At 49.0% G+C, this 20,389-nt stretch overlaps 1 protein-coding gene across 12 annotated transcripts in view; it reads left to right on the top strand.

Moving 5' to 3' along the window:
- The window catches only part of LDLRAD4 (low density lipoprotein receptor class A domain containing 4), a 158,698-nt gene that overhangs the window by 90,723 nt on the left and 47,586 nt on the right, over positions 1 to 20,389 (top strand). For 10 of the 12 annotated variants that reach the window (XM_025273574.3, XM_025273576.3, XM_044934505.2 and 7 more), the window contains one exon: positions 11,551 to 12,001. The exons of 1 other annotated variant lie outside the window; for it this stretch is intronic. In XM_025273574.3, the coding sequence (XP_025129359.1) occupies positions 11,962 to 12,001 (40 nt within the window). In that variant the 5' untranslated portion in view covers positions 11,551 to 11,961. Of the gene's footprint in view, positions 1 to 8,677; positions 8,883 to 11,550; positions 12,002 to 20,389 lie in introns of those variants that run through there. One more of the 12 variants, XM_044934508.2, reaches the window with a different exon arrangement.

Raw genomic sequence — 20,389 nt, 5'->3', positions numbered from 1 at the left:
GGCGCGACCCCAGAGCCTTTGTGACCCAACCTGGAGTGGACTGCTGGCTGAAGATGGAGTAGGCTGCCCCGTGGGAATGGTTAGAGTCTCTGTCTGGGTCTCTGGAAAGGTTCTAGGGCCAAACTCATTGGAGTCTGTTGCTGCTACTGCTAAGTCGCTTCAGTCGTGTCCGACTCTGTGAGACCCCATAGACGGCAGCCCACCAGGCTCCCCCGTCCCTGGGATTCTCCAGGCAAGAACACTGGAGTGGGTTGCCATTTCCTTTTCCAATGCATGAAAGTGAAAAGTGAAAGTGAAGTCGCTCAGTCGTGCTGGACTCTTAGCAACCCCATGGACTGCAGCCCACCAGGCTCCTCCATCCATGGGATTTTTCCAGGCAAGAGTACTGGAGTGGGGTGCCATTGCCTTCTCCGCATTGGAGTCTAGATCTTACTATTCACATGTGGTCCAGGGACCATCAGCAACAGTACAGTCTGGGAACTGGTTAGAAATGCAGGGTTTCAGGCCTCCAAGACCTGCTGGTCTAAAACCTGTGTCCCACTAGGCTCCTCAGGGTGCACAAGCACCTTCAACTTCAGGGAGTTCAGGTCCAGGTCATTGGTTTCCCAGATGGCTGAGCATCACAGTCATCTGTGGAGCTCGTTAAAACCGTAGAATCCTGACCCAGTTTCCTGACAGACCGATGACTAGATCTGGGGTAAACTGGCCAGATGTGTAACTGCTGGTCTGAAGTGGGTCACCCCTGGCTTGTGGGGCCTTTTAGAGAGAGGGGATGTCACCTGCCGAATGTGTTGAGAGGGCCTACGTCTAGCCTTCTGTGAATATCCTTGTCTCTGGGCCTCCATCCCTGAGTGGACGTGGCACTCCTGAGGAGGCCTGCAGACCACTGGGCCAGGGTGCCAGCCTGTCTGGGGCTCCAGCTGACGGAGATGCATGTCTCAGGCAGTCCCGCTGCCCAGCCTCCATCCCTTCTCTTCTAGTTCCCATGGAAACAGATTGCAGGGAAACTGGGCACGGTGCTGTCTTTACTCTGTTCTGGGATCTGAGGTCTCTGTTACTATGGGAACCGGGAGGGAAACGGATGGTAGTGGAGCAGCTAGACTGCTTTCCAGTCTCAGTGGCATCCCCATCTCACACCCAACCCTCTTCTGCCCAGTGTACCTCTGAGCTCAGGATGCAAGCCGCTGAATGTGGCTGGGACTCGCCCTGGAGACAGTGTGTGTGGCAGGGAAAAAGTGGGGCTCCTAGAGCACCCTTGAAGGTGCCAGTCACTGCCTTTTCCCCCAGGCCACTGTTTCTGGGTGTTGGTTTAAGTTATTGAGATGTCACCCTTTGTTATTATTTCTTTTATGATTTTGTTGAATGTAATAACATTTTTATTCAAAGGAGGTGAAGATATGAATCATTTTAATAGGAGTGATTCTCTGATGTAGGGATTACCTGTGGCTGGCGGGTGATCTGTGAGCCTGGCTCATGTGTTGGGAAGGACAAGGGCCTTGTGGGGTGAACAGCAGGGCTGATGGGTGGTGCCAAGTCAGGTGGACATTTGGTCTGTGGTAAGGAAAAAGAAGTGTACCTGATGGTGACCCATTTAAGTAATTGTTTGAAGATGAGAATATTAAATTCCAGTCTAGGAGGCCCTGGATTGGAACTGAGTGTTTGTTCATCCCCACAGTGATGTTCAGTGAACCCCACCCACTCACAGCCCAGTCGACTTACCACACCATCCTCATCGCACCCAAGGATCTGTTGTCCGTGCCCTTCTTCCCTACTCCCCATTCCTGCCTTGGCTGTGTTTGAGGGCCTCTCGGGTGTTCTGAGGCTACACGCATGCCACCATATATGTTCTCAGCACTGCTGCCTTGCGGTCACATGAACGGCCCCCTTAATAGATGAGGTAACTGAGGCTCAGAGAGGTTGTGTGGCCTGATCGGGGGAGCGGTGGGTGTTCAGCAGAATGCTTATTCTGAGCCCCGTCTGTTTGACCCCAGAGCCATGCTTACTCCTCTGAACACAGCACCTCCATGCGTGAGTGGCTGTGTCAGAGCCAAAGCCGGGTGAACCCCACCTTCATCCTCTGTCGTGGCCGCTGACTCCGACCCAAATGAACAGGCAGCTCCTTGCTCTTTGACATTAGTCTTGCATATTTACTTACAGTTATTTTTGTATTTCCAATGTATTTATCGGTATATTCAATTTTTCAGTCAAAACAGACAAAATTTAGTTTTAATGATTTCATGCTTCCTCTTGGGATATTTGGGGGAACACCAGCCTAGAAGCTGTTTGGGTAAAAAGCAGTAGCGCTTGCCCTCCTGTGAGGAGCGCGATCAAGCCGCCTCCTTCTCGCTGCCAGAGCACCCGGAGCGGGTGGGGGGATGACGATGCTGCTGTGACCCTCCCGTCCCCTCAGGAGGGCTGCCATCTGGAGGAAGAGGCTCTGGGGAAGAAGGGAATAGAAAAGGGCTGGTTTTAGAGAGAAAGAAGATGCTTCTTTCAGGGTGGAGAAGGTCGCCCTTCAGTATCAGTGCAATGGGGGGCCCTCAGTCCTGGGGCCGCCAGACCCTGGCCCGCTGTGGCAAGTGTTGGGAGCAGGGGCAGTGACGTCAGGCTCCAGACTCGGTGCTTACAGTTTCCTCCTGCTGCCAGAGCCCTGTGGTTTTCTTGGTTGGATTCCTAGAATTCTCTTGTCCAGATCTGACGGGGGCCGCATAAGACAGGCAGCTTCACTCAGTGCTGTGAGCACTGAAGCGGGCTGAGTGCACTGTTGCGGACGCAGTGGTTTCTGTGGTGTGGTGCATGCTCTGAAGCCTTGGAAACTCAGCAACGGTAGGCACACCGGTCCAGCTGCTGCAGGACAGCACTGCCCACCCCTGGGTGGTGGGAAGGCTGGTCCTGTGTTGCAGGAGGTCTGTCTCCCCTGCTGGGGACGCTTGATGGGATTCACTGTACCTGCAGTGGTGCTTCCCTCGTGGATAACACTCATTTGCTTCTGGTGTGATGGCACACACGCTGGCCTTTGTTACCAAGGCAGGGGAAACTGGGTCTGATGAGCCCTGTTTGCTTGGCCAGAGGCCTCTAGGTGCACGGCAATGGGTTGTGTAGTCCCATTAGTCAGATACCATGCAGCCTTTCCCTGAATTCTCTGCCCCTTCAGCAGCTGCTCTTCAGGACAGGTGCACTGTCCCATCCAGCCTTCCAGGGAGCCAGGAAACTCTCTCAGTGTTTCTGTAATGGCTGGCTCTGCCTTTTAAAGGCAAGTTTCCTTTTTTGTCATTAAAAAAAAAAAAAAAAAAGTCTTTGGCTGTCCGGGTCTTAGTTGTGGCACGTGGGATCTTCGTTCTTTGTTGTGGCATGTGAGATCTTTTAGTTGCAGCCTGTGGGATCTGGTTCCCTGACCAGGGATCGAACCTGGGCCCCCTGCGTTGGGAGCATGGAGTCAAAGGCACTGGGCCACCAGGGAAGTCCTGCACTGTTTCTTTAGCATTGACTGGTGGTGTGTTTTATACGTGGCTTCTTATTAAATGAGCAGCAGTTCTCTGAGGGTGGTGCCATCTACTTGACAGATGAGGAAGCTGAGGCTCAGGGTTAAGTAACGGCAGAGCTGCAGGAGGCCTAGACCAGGGTAAATCCCGGGCCGGCTGCCTCAGAGCCTGGCCTTTTGCCCTCTGGCCTGTCTGTATGGACAGCTGTCCTTCCAGTGTGTTTTGAGTGGAGGTTGGCCCTGCCTGTGCTCCAGATGTCCAGACTGACCCTCCACGAGGAGCACCCTCTTGGTGTGCATACCTTGTGGCCAGAGCCTCCTTGGGTCCTAGGCTGTTGGCGCTTTGTGCAGCTGAGGCAGGGCAGAGGGATTAGAGTGACAAGTGGGTGACTGACCGAAGACCCAATGTGATCAGTGCAGTAGAACCAGCATTTATTGGGTACCTGCTGTATGCTAGTCCGCATAGTCAGTGCTATGACTGCAAAGATGAGCAAGAAAAGTTTCCATTAGAAACACCTCCACAGAGATAGGTACAGGTGCCATGGGGACGGGAACTGGGTTTCTTTTGCTCACTGCTGTCTCCCCTGCACCTAAAACAATGCCGTGCAAGTCAGGACCCTACAAGTTACTGAACGAGAAGATGCAGCCTGTGAGGTGTTCTGTAGGCCAGAGTGTGAGGAGGTCATGAGGGAGGCACGGGCGTGCAGGCGTTGGCCCAGTGGCTGTGACGGGTGACAGGGGTGTGGGAGTATGTGTGGATGGTGGGCTCCGTGACCCATTGTTCTCTTCTGCTCCCAGCCGCCTTCCCTTGCTTCTCACACTCGTTACTCCTGCGGGGCCCCCTTTTCGTGGCCCTACCATGCCCATTGTAAGCTGATTTTATCTGTGGAAAAGGGGTGAGGGAGAGTGCTAGCTGAGGAGCTGGCCTGCCCCCTCACTCCAGGCTGGGAGAGGTGACTTTGGCTGGCATCTACTCTTGAGGTGACCTGACACGCTCAGCCTAGATCAGGGGCCCTTCGGTCAGAGTATGTGCACCTAAGGACTCTGGCTCTGCACCAAGGCCCTGGCCCTTCTGCACCTTCCCCTTTGGGCATGTTGGTGTCGTGGGCATGGCCTGAGCTGGGCCTGGGACAGTGGCGATTGTCTCAGGATCCCTTGACCCCCCCCAGGCGGGAAGTTCATGTGTGCACTGTGCCCCTCCTCAACCTCTTCCTTTGGCTGGTTTGTGTCTATGGGAGAACCTGGAGCTCAAGTCAAGACTGACAGCCAGTTCTGGTCTGGCTGTGTCCTCGTCCCGCATCCCCTGAGTGTGTGCTATCCTCCTGGGCCTCCTTGTCCTCCTCCCTGGAATGAAGGGAAGACGGAAACATATGGGCACCCCCCGCCCCCCCCCCCCCCCCCCCCAACCCCTGCTCTAAGATGATATGAACAGGTGGTGATATCTGTGCTGACTTATTAGGGACAGTTTTCCTGCTTAAGTATCTGGGAAGTGTTCTCCAGCTTGGTTTGTGTAGAGCTCAGGCTATAGGTCCTTTCAGTTCAGCCGCTCAGCCGTGTCCGACTCTTTGCTAGCTCGTGAACTGCGGAACGCCAGGCTGCCCTGTCCATCACCAACTGCTGGAGTCTACCCAAACCCATATCCATTGAGTTGGTGATGCCATCCAACCATCTCATCCTCTGTCGTCCCCTTCTCCTCCTGCCTTCAATCTTTCCCAGCATCAGGGTCTTTTCCAATGAGTCAGGTCTTCACGTCAGGTGGCCAAAGTATTGGAGTTTCAGTTTCAACATCAGTCCTTCCAATGAACACCCAGGATTGATCTCCTTTAGAATGGACTGGTTGGATCGCCTTGCAGTCCAAGGGACTCTCAAGAGTCTTCTCCACCACCACAGTTCAAAACCATCAATTCTTCGGCGCTCAGCTTTCTTCACAGTCCAACTCTCACATCCATACATGACCACTGGAAAAACCATAGCCTTGACTAGACGGACCTTTGTTGGCAAAGTAATGTCTGTGCTTCTGAATATGCTGTCTAGGTTGGTCATAACTTTCCTTCCAAGGAGTAAGCGTCTTTTAATTGCATGGCTGCAGTCAACATCTGCAGTGATTTTAGAGTCCAAAAAAATAAAGTCAGCCACTGTTTCCACTGTTTCCCCATCTATTTGCCATGAAGTGATGGGACCAGATGCCATGATCTTCGTTTTCTGAATGTTGAGCTTTAAGCCAACTTTTTCACTCTCCTCTTTCACTTTCATCAAGAGGCTCTTTAGTTCTTTTTCACTTTTCTGCCATAAGGGTGGTGTCATATGCATATCTGAGGTTATTGATATTTCTCCTGGCAATCTTGATTCCAGCTTGTGCTTCCTCCAGCCCAGCATTTCTCGTGATGTACTCTGCATATAAGTTAAATGAGCAAGGTGACAATATACAGCCTTGATGTACTCCTTTTCCTATTTGGAACCAGTCTGTTGTTCCATGTCCAGTTCTAACTGTTGCTTCCTGACCTGCAAACAGATTTCTCAAGAGGCAGGTGAGATGGTCTGGTATTCCCATCTCTTTCAGAATTTTCCACAGTTTATTGTGATCCACACAGTCAAAGGCTTTGGCATAGTCAATAAAGCAGAAATAGATGTTTTCTGGAACTCTTTTGCTTTTTCGATGATCCAGCAGATGTTGGCAATTTGATCTCTGGTTCCTCTGCCTTTCCTAAAACCAGCTTGAACATCTGGAAGTTCATGGTTCACGTATTGCTGAAGCCTGGCTTGGAGAATTTTGAGCATTACTTTACTAGCGTGTGAGATGAGTGCAATTGTGCAGTAGTTTGAGCATTCTTTGGCATTGCCTTTCTTTGGGATTGGAATGAAAACTGACCTTTTCCAGTCCTGTGGCCGCTGCTGAGTTTTCCAAATTTGCTGGCATATTGAGTGTAGCACTTTCACAGCATCATCTTTCAGGATTTGAAATAGCTCAACTGGAATTCCATCACCTCCACTAGCTTTGTTCGTAGTGATGCTTTCTAAGGCCCCTTTGACTTCACATTCCAGGATGTCTGGCTCTAGGTCAGTGATCACACCATCATGATTATCTGGGTCGTGAAGATCTTTTTTGTACAGTTCTTCTGTGTATTCTTGCCACCTCTTCTTAGTATCTTCTGCTTCTGTTAGCTCCATACCATTTCTGTCCTTTATCAAGCCCATCTTTGCATGAAATGTCCCCTTGGTATCTCTGATTTTCTTGAAGAGATCCCTAGTCTTTCCCATTCTGTTGTTTTCCTCTATTTCTTTGCATTGATCACTGAGGAAGGCTTTCTTATCTCTCCTTGCTATTCTTTGGAACTCTGCATTCAGATGCTTATATCTTTCCTTTTCTCCTTTGCTCTTCGCTTCTCTTCTTTTCACAGCTATTTGTAAGGCCTCTCTAGACAGCCATTTTGCTTTTTTGCATTTCTTTTTCTTGCCGATGGTCTTGATTCCTGTGTCCTATACAATGTCATGAACCTCATTCCATAGTTCATCAGGCACTCTGTGTCTATCAGATCTAGTCCCTTAAATCTATTTCTCACTTCCACTGTATAGTCATAAGGGATTTGATTTAGGTCATACCTGAATGGTCTAGTGGTTTTCCCCACTTTCTTCAATTTAAGTCTGAATTTGGCAATAAGGAGGTCCTTTAGGTTTTATCAAGTGTTTGGATTTGCTGAGGTGACATTTTAAAGGATGGTCTAATGGAATTGCCTCCTTCCTTGTTTGCATCTTATGTGCATATTTGAAGCATGTTTTACCTCTGACTACTTGGAGCCCATCGAGCTGCCCAGAGCTCGATGGCTTTGAGGTTGTGTTATAACAGCTGCAGATTGTCGTACACTCAAATTCCAGAGATGAAGAACAGTGAGAAAGAGCTGTACTGTCATGCAGACAGCCCTTTGTCTCAGACTTGGTTTCTATGCAGATTTTCTGGGCCCGTTTGCTGTGTCCTTTTTGTGCACATATGTCCTATCTCCCTTGACCAGAGACATGGCCGCTGGGGCCTGCTTGGATCAGAAGGGACCTTTAGCTCTGCCGCTTCCTGGTGTGCAAGGATGCTGTAGCCTGGCTGAACCTGACCCAGGGCAGGCTGGTGGCTCCTGTGAGCAAGTCCTAGATGGACGGGCACTGCCCAGGTCTGCATGTCTGTCTGTGGGGTGGAGGGCTTCAGGCTTGGGCCAGAAGCAGACCCTCAGGTTTCTTGTCCCTCTTTTTCTCACCTCTGTCTCGCTCAGAGTCCTTTGCCATTTTGACCTTCGATGAACAAGCCAGTGAGTGAAGTAAAAGTTGCGTCTGACTTTGCAACCCTTTGCAGACAGCCCTTTGTCTCAGACTTGGTTTCTATGCAGATTTTCTGGGCCCGTTTGCTGTGTCCTTTTTGTGCACATCTGTCCTATCTCCCTTGACCAGAGACATGGCTGCAACTCTTTGCAACTGTACGGTCCATGGAATTCTCCAGGCCAGAATACTGGAGTGGGTAGCCTTTCCCTTCTCCAGGGCATCTTCCCAACCCAGGGATCGAACCCAGGTCTCCTGCATTGCAGGTGCATTTTTTATCAGCTGAGCCATGAGGGAAGCCAACCAGTAGGTAGTTGAGTTTTTTTTCCCTCTGGTAAGCAGTGTGGCGCACTGCTACAGTGCTTTGATTTGTCGAGGGTGGGACCATCCCTTCACCCCTTGGTGCTCCTTACTCTGAGGGTCAAGCAGTGTGGGGCCTCAGGCGGGGCCTCTTCAACCCAGAGCCTGGGGCTGGTCTGTCTGGCCGTCACCCAGGTAACCGGCACGCCCAAGAGGCCAGCAGTCCATGGTGTGTGGAAATCAGAAACGAAACTGAGGTGCTGATCCTTGATGCACTGCACTTGCACTCATGTTGCTAGGTTTTTAGAAAAGGAGATTTGACTTCTCTGTTGACTTTGGCCTCTGTGCCCAGTGTGTGACCTTGTGTTGCCTAAACCTCGTGTCTCTGCAATTGAGCTTTCAGGATAGGGTTTGTCTGTGGAATGCAGTTCTTTTCTCTCCTCAGTGATTCTAGGGACACTGCATTTCATATGAATTTTTGTGAACAAGTGGTAAACATATTCTGCAGCTTAGTTAGGTTTTGTGGGTGTTCACGTTTTAAAAAATGTCTCTTCCTGTGGGAGTGTTTTTCCATCTTGTGTGCTCTATTTCCTTAGTAACTGTTGCTCTGTTATGGGAGGGACTTAACCATATATTTCAAGTGTAATGTTGAATTGATTTATTTCCTGGTTAGTCCTGCCCATGTTCTTGGTGTAAACAGCACATGTGTGTGTGAGTGTGTCCATGACAGGGTGATGGTAGTGTGCTTGTATAGAGGGGGCTCTTGAATGAGTCCAGGTTACTCTGTGACCTTGCATCCTGGGTAAGTTGCCTCTTTCTCTCTCTATTCTTCCTCTTCCCTCCAGGTTTTCCTGATTTGAGTGTTACCAGGGTGTTGGAGTGACCTGAGACTCGGAAGTAGTATGGGAAAAACAGTGGTTGGAAGGGTCAGAGACCAGGTGCTGATCCCAACTCCTGAGCACTCATTTCAGGGCAGAGTCTGTGGCCTCTGTGGGGTTAGAGTCGTCCCTGTGGTTCGAGAAGTTTCAGAGCAGTGAGCTCCATGGGCCTGTGTGGGTGCTTTGCTATGTAGTGACCGTGGGGTGGTCACACAGGCCCTGCCCCTTCAGAGATGAGAGCCAGAGGAGAACAGCCTCTCAGCCTGGATGCTGTCAGCTCCTCTCGGGGCGGCAGGCTGGTTTGTAGGGTCAGCCGAGCCTCTCTACTCCTCCTCCCAGCACCAGTCGCCTTGGTCCACTCACCTGTCCAGTAGACCAGCGGCCTCGGCCCACTCCTCCATTGTTAATAGGCTCATCCTACTGATGCCTGCCAGGCAGCGCCTTAGGTGCCCAAGGGAAACACCCCTATGGAGCTTGCTGCCCCATGGAGGGATGGCTGAACTGTGAGCACCCCGCAGCTCTTCTAGGGCCCTGAGCCAGATCACCTGGCTCTGTCTGCATGTAGCCCCAGGGGTGGGCGAGGGGCCACCTCTGAGACCAGAAGGTAAGTAGGGCCTGTAATGGTGGGAGGCAGGCAGGACTGAGATGTGTTCAGCTTCTGCAGCTTTTTCCTGATTTTTGACTGGTTACTGAATTGTGAAAATGGACATGTGGTGCCTCTGCTGACTCTGGGTCCCAGTCACCCCCGCCTCGTTTCTCAGCCCAGTGGAGACCCACCCCTCTTTCTGTGTGTTTTTAGAAAGGGCATCTTTTCTGTGTTAGTGGTTAGGAAGAAAACTGTTATGGCACTTAACAGTTCCATTTTTGCTTGAAAATGCTTGTAAGGAGACTTCAAATGTATGTAGGAATATGCTTGTCATCAGTCAGTCAAGATAATCAAAATAAATGCTGTCCCTTCAGCCTGTGTTGGGAATCACACATGTCATTCCCTAAACATCCAGGCCAAGACCATCTATGCCCAAGACCTCAGGGAGTTGTTACGCACCTGTCTCCATCTCTCTTTTTTGAAGAAGCAAAGTTAAGCATTAGTGATTGTGACAGACAGGAAGAGAAAAGAAAGGAAGAGTGTGTTGTTTCTTCTGTTTCAGTCCACACCAGCCTCAGTCTTTCCTATAGCCAAAAAATCCTTTGGTGGTTGTTGTGTGTGTGTTTTTTTTTTTAATTGAGGTAGCATGCTTTTTGTAACAAAACAAGATAATTAAACAAAACTCCTCATTAAAACAGCAAAAGCCTTACTGCACTTGTGTTTCTCTTTGAGATCAGGGAAAGAGAACAAATACAGTCTGGTATTCCTGTGCATTGAAAGCATCCTAGACCAGAGAAAAGGTTATCAGGGTTGTAGGGCAGGTGGACTTTTCTGTTTATCTGGCAGTTCTGTTCCCTGAGGTGGATGGCTCGAGGGCACATGGCACTTTAGACGCTGGTGTTGGCCTGTGGGATGCTGATAACTGTGGGTATTAGTCATTTGGTATGGAATGTTTAAATTCAGAGAAAGAACATTTTCTCACATTTTTCAAGCACTTCAGACCCACCAATTACATAAATGATTTTGAATTAAATTTTTTACCTATTCATTAAATTTAAGGGCTCCTACTGGGCTGCACTTCATTAACTGAGATTATTACTGCAAGTACATGAGGGCAATGCAGTTGAATTTCTTTTGTAATATAATTAAGGTGCTTCGTTAATACATAAAGCCTTCCTTCCGGTTCGTCTGTATGTTTATTACCTTATGTTTATAGCAGGAGGATTTTAACAGAGGGCTTCTTTCTGTTATGTGCTGTTTGCTTAAATTTTTTTCTTTTCTCTAGTTTGAAAAAGGAATAAAGTGATATTTTCTAAAAATTGACTATAAATTGATTAGCATGAAGTGATAATAATGGAAAAAAAGGTTCCTTTTCTCCAATACCAGAGATTCATATTTGGGATTCTGTTTTAAAAGTCTGGTCCTTTGGGCTTCTAACATTCTTGTTGTTGATGTTGCTATAGTTTAACAGCATTAAAATAGCTGATAAGTACTTATAAAGTACTTTTATTATCATGTTCTATGTAGTATATATGAAACAGTTTATAGGTTAAATTTGCTTTTCCTTCATATTCTTTCAAGAAATTTATCACTGGCCTTTGTTCCCCCCCCACCCCCTGCCCTTCGGGGGTCACTTTTTGAAGCAGCTCAACCCCCGTCCCTCCTGGTGTGCCGGCAGCAGTGGGTGTGGACCTCAGATCCACTTCCAAGACCTCGGGAAGCTGCTGAGGAAATGGGTTTCTCCTCCAGGTGTCTGTGTTGGATGCATGTGACCTTTGTCACTGTTCTTGGAGCTGCTCGGAGCCTCTGGCAGCGTCTTGTTCCGGGGACAGGACACCCTCATCCGGCCCCTCACAGAGCAGCAGGAGAGGTTGCCCCACCATACCCGCAGTGTGGTTTCAGGCATAGCTCTGGGGGTGTCTTCGTTTCTTTCTTGGCCTCTGTGGTCTACTGAATTCAGGTTTTACAGATCATCAGGAAGGTGATCTCTTTCTTTTTAATTTCAGCAAGGGGAGAGGCAAAGCACAGAGAGCTGCAGATCAGACCTTCCTGAGCCTCCCTGCCTGGAGCAGCTGAGACCTCTGGAGAATGCTGGCTGTCAGGCCCTCCCTCTGATGTGGGAAGGCTGGTGTCCATGGGACAGCTTCCTGGCTCCTGGGTCCACCATGGCCTCCATTCTTTGACTGGACAGCTGACGTGACCAGTGCCCCCAGCGTATGTGCTGCTGGACTGGGTGCCGTGTCAGGTACCACCTGCTCTCAGGCTGGGAGCCAGGCTGGTCAGCGTCAGATGCTCCCAGAAGCCAGACAGCAGCAGATGGCCTCAAGCAAGCTGAGATGGAGGTGACCTGAGGCCTCCTGGACGTTCCTGGGGACAGGACAGCTGAGGAGCTGGAGCCAGGCCTGCTGGGGAGCAGTATGCAGGAAGCTGGCTCTCAGGCCACGAATGCTTTCACAGGTGAGAATCCTCTATGCTGAGCTGAGCATGTTATTTCACTCTTAGTAGGTAACGAGACGCTGAGCAGTTCTAGGAGCTGAATGTGTGTCTGCATTTAGGAGCTGAAGCCCTACAGTGTCTTGGGGCTCAGGCTGCCGTGGGGAATGATTTTGGCAAAACTATGGTGTTTTATCCTTTTCTGTAGCGAGGAATTTGAAACACCATCAGACATTTTGTGATTCTGCTTTGTTGAGTCGTAGGGCACACAGTGTCCCACGAGCCACTGCCCCTGAAAAAAATCCATCCCTTGCGGTGCATATGTCAGGGGGTCTGTCTGCCCAGAGCTGGGGGACTCGGAGGGAACAATCATGGCCGATGTGTATGTTCTCCCTCTGAGCCTCACCCCCATGCAGGTGGTAGTGGGTGGCAACTCTGAGCGCTGACCTGCTCCTGTAAGGACTTTTGGACGTGCCCCTCTCTGCCTCGTCTGGTCTGCACCCCTTGAAGGGAACCGCTCTGTCTGGATGGTACACAGATCCAGGGCATGATCAGGGGCTTTTGAGTTGGGTCTTGGTTCTTTGTCTGAATCACTTAACATCCCAGGAAGCCACTAATTCTTATGGGCCTTTGACTCCTCATTTATAAAATGGGGCACTTGAAGCTGAAGAACGTCATGGAATCCAGGGAAAACAGTTTTACATAAAAGAGGTTTTTTTCTATTAAGGGAGGGATGGTGGGAAAATTATAAGAAGTGACTGTGTTTCTCACTCTGAGAGCCCCACGAGTTTGTTGGTTTCCCGGTTGTGTATAGCAGGCAGGTTGGGGTGTCAGGTGCCTGGAGAGAGCTTGAGGCTCGGCCCCCGCTGCCCTCCCTGCTCGTGGACGCTCACCAGGGCCAGCCCTGCTCCCTTTGCTGGTTTGACAGCCAACAAGGCCACGTGCAGCTCTCACAGGAGAAGCACAGCTGGAGCAGCTGAGCATGTGAAACACAGGAGCCCCCTCCTGGAGTCCCAGGTTGGGGAGGGCCCCTGGCTGATCAGGGCCCAGGAAGACGAGTGTGGTGGCTGCTTCAGAGGAGCATGTGCAGCTCAGCTCTCCAGAACCCTCCTCAGCTGCCAAGCCTGGCACGGAAACCCGTCCTCCAATTGATCGCTGGGTAGTCAGAAGCACAGGTGACCACCTGGACTTGGGACTTGTGTCTGAAGGGGCAGTGTCGCGGGTCCAGGCCGCTCCAGGCAGACAAGGTCAGAACCGACAAGCTACTGCCCTGGTTCCAGGACTTGCTGCTGTGGCATGAATTCATGCTTTCATATGAACATCTGTTTCCAGAAGCTCATGGCTTGGCAGTGGAAGTTGCCCAGTAGCTAAATCTTGAATTAAAAGATTTTTATCTCTAGTGACTTAAACAATTTTAACAATCTCAATGTGTTTCCCAAACAGTTTCTGGCATTGCAGGGATTTTTTTTCTAATTAAAAAGAAATTTATGAAATATTTTAAAGTCTTTTTGATTTTTAAGTGAAAAACACAATTTTTGGAATGCCAAATCTAGGTACTTTTTTGTGAACAGGAGTCATAAAAGTTCTCATTTATGTTAGTATTCCTAACTCTTTGCAGATATTTTTATAGCTCCTTTGTCAGTGCTGCTTATAATACATTTAGTATATATAGTGAATGAAGGAAACACTGAATATTTGTCATGACTGGAAGACCCTTGAATAACTTGAGTTTCTATTTGGTGATCCCAAAGCATGTCAATGAATGAATAGCATCAGCCAGGTAGGGACTCTAATGGCTGTGTCCCCAGGCTTTCTTGTCAAGCACTTGGGGAAAAGTGATTAAAAAAACATGCTTATCAAATTTGCAGATGACTGGAGACTAAAGGGAATTGCTGACTCTGGTGGCAGAATTTAAATTTAGAAATATAGCAATATTAAAATATGATGAGAAAGTCTCTGGTAGTTCCAATGGTTAGGACTCCATGATGTCACTGCCAAGGGCCTGGGTTCAATCACTGGTTGGGGAAATAATATCTCACAAGCCTTGTGGCATGGCAAAAAGAAAAAAAAAAGGTAGAGTAAACCAGTCCCAGAATAACACATGGTTAAGTAACTATGATATATCATTGTGATGAAATTCCCTGTAGCTACTACAAAGGATGTTTTAGTGTTTCACGTTCTGGAGAAATGCTTGTATTTTTAAGTGAAAAAAGTAGGTCATAAAGCAATAGGAAGAAGGCGATCCTTTAATTTTTATACTCAAAGAACAAAGACAGTATAGGTGGATGTGCACCAAAATGTTACTGGTGGCTATCTCCGGGTGATAGCAATACATAATGAGGTTTCCTTTCTTAGATTTACTTATCCATATCTTACAATTTTTCTTTTTTTTTTAAGTAAAAACGAAAATATCAAGATAATGAACCCAAAATAACTGTTCCTTTGTGATAAAAAGGAATAATTATTTGTATGTGTCCAGTATAGTTTAATTTTACTGCTTTATAATATTAAAAGAGTGCATCTGAGGACAGATACTAAACCCCTGGCCATTTGCTTTGATACCAGAGGTCGATGAGGGGGTATGTTACTATTTCTTTCCTTATTTAGTTGTGTGACCTTGGGTGAGTTTCCTAACTTCTCTGGGCCTCAGTTTCTATGTGAAGTCAGGAATTAATATGATGGTCACCTGTGTGATTTGATGACTCTGTACCTCTGGGTCCCAAAGTTCAGTAGTTGTCTTTGGTTGGAGGGTGTCTTTGTAGAAACCTCATGGTTGTGTCTTTGTAGGACCTGAAGTGTAAACAACAGACTTCAGACTGGTCCTCACAGGTTTCATTTCTACAAGAAAGGCATGGGAAGTCTGTGGCCTTAAGATGGGTTTTTCCTGTTGCGTATAGGTCCCAGGATGAAGGGAGAATGGCAGGGGCTGGGAGGAGGACAGGGACCATCTTGGTGAAAGAGACTGGCCAGCTTCAGAGCCACATGCAGGCTATGTGCCAGGGTTTTTGTTGGTAAAGCAAAAAACTCTTCTGTTTTCTGTGTCTACACACAGCACTGGCCACTAGCCATGTGGATGTTTCCTGCACCAGGCAACTGCGACAGCTTGATGTCCTGCAGCTTTGTCGGTTTTGACCCTTTATGCCTGAAGTGGCCCAGACCCGGAGGCACTGCCTTCTTCGGACACGAGTCCCAAGTCCAGGTGGTCACCCCTGTGCTTCTGACCAACTGGCTGATCAATTGGAGGTTCTTGTGGTCCCTCCTGAGATTTGGTAGACTTCCTGGAGTGGCTCACAGAACTCAGGAATGCAGTTGAGTAATAATGTTACTGGTCAAGAAAGGCCAGGGCACAGTGGTGTAAGGAAAGGGTGTGGAGCCTGACATCCTCTCAGGCACCACCTTCCCCAGACCTCCCATGATCACCAGCCTGGAAGCCCTCTGACTCTGTACTCTGGGGTGTTATGGAGGTCTCATCATCCTGGCAGGAGTGGTGAGCTCACTGGCCATTGGGATAGGCTCAGTCTCCAGCCCTTCTCCTCCAACAGAGGCCTGAGGGTGGGGCTGAAAGTGCCAGCCTTCTGATCCCGTGGGTGGTTCCCCTGGCAACCAGTCCTATCCTTAGGGGCTTCCCAAAGTCACCTCATTAACCAGGGCCTTGGCATGAATAACAAAAGACACCTTCATGGCTCTTACCATTTAGGAAATTCCAAGGGTTTTAGGAGCCCTGAATCAGAGCTTTTGTGATTTGTGACTGAGACCAAATATATATTTCTTATGATAAATCTCAATGTCATGGTCCCAGCCCCCACCCCCATGGTTAGTGTGGCCTGGGAAATGACTTTTACTTCCTCTTTTAAGTATATTTTACTAAAAAGCCAGAGATTTCAAATTCTGTTATTTCTTGATCAGTATGCTGTAGGGCCAAGACACGCTTTGGAAACTGGAATCCTTTCTTGAACATTTCAGATGTGTGATTTTGCACTGTGAACTTGACCCTTCTTGTCAAAGGTGCATGCTGTGTCTCAAGCAGCTTTGCTGTCACTTTACATCTGTGCCATTTGCTGTGCTCCTAATGCTGTGTCTAGAAGTCTGAGGGCATGGGGTGCAGTGACCTGTGACCTCGGATCTGGGCTCAGCCTTGGAACCCTCTCTGGCCTGGACTGCTCACCTCGAGCGTCCACTGTGCCAGATGTGGAGATGTTCACAGTGTGAGTCAGCTGTCAGAGCATGGTCCACAGGAACTATTGCTCTATAAAACTTTCTTTCCCCAAACTATCTTTAGTTGTTATTTTAAATTTGCGTTTAGATTTTTAAAAAGTAATTATACAAATTCAGGCCTGGAGAAGGGCATGACAACCCACTCTAGTATTCTTGCCTGGGAATCCCATGGACAGAGGAGCCTGGCAGGCTACAGTCCATTGGGTTGCAAAGAGTTGGACTTGACTGTAGCAACTAAGCCTGCATGCATACAAATTCAGGAACTGTTTTAATGTGCATTTCAATTGTAATATTTTAGAAATGCATGCAAAGAATGGAAATCATTAATATGTGGGTTATAAACGTAATGAAAGAAAAATATAGTTTTGAGAGAAACCTGTTGAAGACATACTTTTGTTTGATATAAAAGTAGCTGTGACATGGCACCCTCATTCATGGGGGACAGACGTGCCAATCCTGATGCAGAGGGGCCCCTGTGGAGATCATGTGGACATTATAACTGTGGCTCCCAGTCTGTCTGTTTTTTTGTGATTGTTACCTGTTACCCATTTAGCTTTGGAAAAGTTTTAAAGTTCACATCTGCTCTGGTGAAATCCAGAAGTTACTTCCATGATCCCCAGTCTGTTTTTTGAGGTGCTGATAATGATTATAATATCAGATATGAAAAAAAAAATCAGGTATGTTGTTAGCTTCCGTTTGGTTGTGCATGTGCCACGAGTCAGACACTGTATTGAGCATTGCATGTACGGCATCTGTTGAGTCTTCACAGCAGGTATTTTATATGTGAAGAAACTGAGCCTGAAGGAGACTGTGCAGTGCAGCTGGTTGACGGCAGAGCTGGAGTTTGTGACCAGGCCAGTAGCCTTGGTGAGAATGTGCGATCTGAGAATGGAGGCCGTGAGCTCACAAGAGGGTATCACCACTTCTCTGAAGACAGTGCTGGCATAATTGAATCTCAGCCACAAGTCTTGTTCTCCATCTCATACGTCAGTACCACAGGCATGGAGATTATGTCGAGTGAGAGGGTGTCAGTATGCACGTGTGTGGGTGTCTCACTGGGGACCTGTTGGCCTTGGCCCACCTGGTAGGGTGAGTGTGAGGACCCTGTGCTCCTGGACCCTGTCCCACTGACATCTCTGTCCTCTGCAGTGGATGGTTCGCTTAGTGTGAGAGACAGCTCCTCCCTTATTAATCCTTTCCCCTGGACGGAGTGAAGTTTTGTGATGATCCTTATATAGCTTTGAAGACACCAGTTTTCTATTTCTTTATGGCAGCTGGTAAAGTTGTGTCTGGTTGTGCATCATGTTTCATGCTGTGGTGTGATTGGGACTCAGACCACCCGCCTGACTGCTGACACCTGTTGAGTCCCCAGCCCTCAGGTGACCTCGAGACCCCAGTTGATGAGGATCAGGTGTCTTGACTGGGAAGTGGTGCTGAGGTCTTGTGGCTTTCTGAGATGATGGTGGCCTGTAAACCATCTTGATTAAGTGGTGACATGAGTGATGTGACCAATCCCAGCAAGGCATTTTCTCTGTCTTGGAGATGACGGAGGCTCTGGCATCTGTAGGACCCAGACAGGACAGGATGTTGAGGGACTAGTCTGTTGTCCATCCCAGCCATGCCAGGGAGCCTGCTCTCGGTAGTGCTGGACCGGCCCACTCTGGAGTCCCAGCGTATTCGGCCTTCCTGCCTGCCCTTGACTGGGAGCCTGGTATGGGCTGGGGCAGAGCGTAACCCTAACTCTCCCCAGCGCTCAGACCCGCCCCTGCTCACTGTGGGACCTCTGTGTGTGGCCCCCTGGTGCAGTGGTAGGGGACATGCAGGGTGGCTCACAGGGTGAAGTGCGTGTACTCCAGGCGGACGGTCCATGAGGTGAGTTATGATGATGACAGCGCTCAGATCAGTGTGTGATGATTGAAGGCGGATTTGAGTCCTTGACCTTTGGAGCCCAGACACTGATTCAGCAATAAAAGACAATGACTGTTTGTTAATGGCAGTTTTAGGCCAGGACTGTTGGCCCCTTCTCTTTCATGTGGCCCATAAATTTAATGTGGTCTGATGCACTACGGAGGATAATAAAGCACATGGTGCTGGGGATTTTAAGACTTTTCTCTGGGAGTTTTCCTTCAGTTTTTCCTCTGAAGAGTGTTTGGGAGAGAGCTCTGTGGACAGCACCCGGACTTGTTTCAGTTGCATGTGCTACTGTGCATCAATACTGGACAGCACCTGCTTACCATGGAGGTGACCTGAGTATGCTTCTACGGCTGCTCCACTTCCACGTTTATCAGAAGCATACATGCAGTCTTGTTCAGTCACTGTGTCTCATCTGACTCTGTGACCCTGTGGACGAGACATGGCCTAGGTGCTGCCCTGGAGTTGACATGGAGGGCGTCCAGGGCCTGGAGTGCAGTGATGGGGCCAAAGCCTGACCAGATTTGCTGAGAAGAAACAGGCCTGAGCCCTGGGAGTGGAAACATGTGAGAGTGGCCCAGAGCATTGTATTTTAAAGACGCGGAGGTTACAGCATGTTTGTGATGCTGCTGCGAAGGATCCCGTGGAGGGGGTATTGATGATCAGTGTGTCCAGAATGATCACTGTGTCCAGTTCGGATCAATGTGTCCAGTCGGTGTATTGATCACTGTGTCCACTGGTGATCAGTGTGATTCCTGTCCAGAGTTCAGCACCTGTCATTAGGATAATCATTAGAATAATGAAGAATGAGCACCGGAAGTACCAAAGGGCTCAAGTAGAGTGTCAAATAACATTTCTTTTTTAAAACTGTTGAATTATGGTTTCTAAGAATTGGAAGGACTTTTAGAATGTAAGGCAATAGGTAGCTTTCAGATTTTTCAGCTGGAGGATGCTGTCTTGCAGAGGAATCTCGAGGGAATCTTACCTGCGCACAGACTTAGCAATCCTGTGGGGACACTCATTGACCCCAAACCCCATATCCTCTGGGCCCTAGGCTATCAGAGGAGGATGCAGAGTCACTGCTTTAATCCCAACACCACGTTGACCAGGAAGCAGTTGAGAGGCTAAGAGTCTTGTTCTTGCCTGAGGAAAACACAGTGTTTAGTTTAAGAGCTGAAGGAGAAACTCGTAGACGGAACTGTCTGTTTCATTCTTGGCACCTGTGGCCACGCTCCTTGCCAGAGTAGTGAGGACTCTTGAATGAATGAATGAAAGAGTGGCTTGAGGGAAAGAGTCCTGAGGCTCAGTGGTCACAATACCTGAGGGTCACCGCTGCACTTTCACCCCTGTTTCCCCTGTTGGGGCCCAGGTTTGTGCTGTGAACGCCTGTGCAGCCATCTAGTGGGTCCTGCAGGTTGGTTGTGGTCCTCAGGGACGTGCGCACATGTTAGTGGGCAGTTCAGAACTCTTATTGCTCCTCCGTGGAGCTGTTGTGAGTGGGGTGTGCAGGGTTAGTCTTGATGGATGTGCGTTAAATGCTCAGGGCTGTGCAGTTAGATCCTTTTTAGAGGCCCTAGACTGAGCGACTTCACTTTCACCTTTCACTTTCATGCACTGGAGAAGGAAATGGCAACCCACTCTGGTGTTCTTGCCTGGAGAATCCCAGGGATGGCTGAGCCTGGCGGGCTGCCATCTATGGGGTCGCACAGAGTCGACACGACTGAAGCGACTTAGCAGAGGCCCTAGATCCCTGGGTCGGGAAGATCCCCTGGAGAAGGAAAAGGCAACCCACTCCGGTATCCTTGCCTGGAAAATCTCATGGACAGAGGAGCCTGGTGGGCTGCAGTCCATGGGGTCGCAAAGAGTTGGGCACGACTGAGTGACTAACATTTACTTATTAAAGCCTATAGATACAGTACCAGCCTGGTCATCAGCACGCCGTCCGGCCCTCAACATTACTCCTGCACTGCAGGCCGTGGCTCTGCGGGATCTGCGCTCCTCTCCACCCCAGCGCTCTGCAGCAGGTCCTCAGGCAGGAACTGCCAGCTGGTGTCTGTGCTTTTACTGCTGCTCTTCCTGGGGGTGCCCCCCTGAGCTCCGTGCCTCATAGTGTGACTGAGACAGTGGGGCTGGAACTGTGTGTCTGGATTTCTGTTTGTATGATGTTATAGGTACTTCATTATTGTGGGTTTAGAATTCTATGAACATTTGGTTTCAGAGGTTTTTCTCACTTTAAAATAGGCTTTATATTTTCCTGATTATAAAATGGTACACACAAGTCAGAAG

This window comes from Bubalus bubalis, chromosome 22, assembly GCF_019923935.1.
Source record: "Bubalus bubalis isolate 160015118507 breed Murrah chromosome 22, NDDB_SH_1, whole genome shotgun sequence".
In the NCBI taxonomy this organism is placed as follows: domain Eukaryota; kingdom Metazoa; phylum Chordata; class Mammalia; order Artiodactyla; family Bovidae; genus Bubalus; species Bubalus bubalis.
Note: the sequence above shows the minus strand (reverse complement) of the source record. Positions and strands in the feature narration are given on the sequence as shown.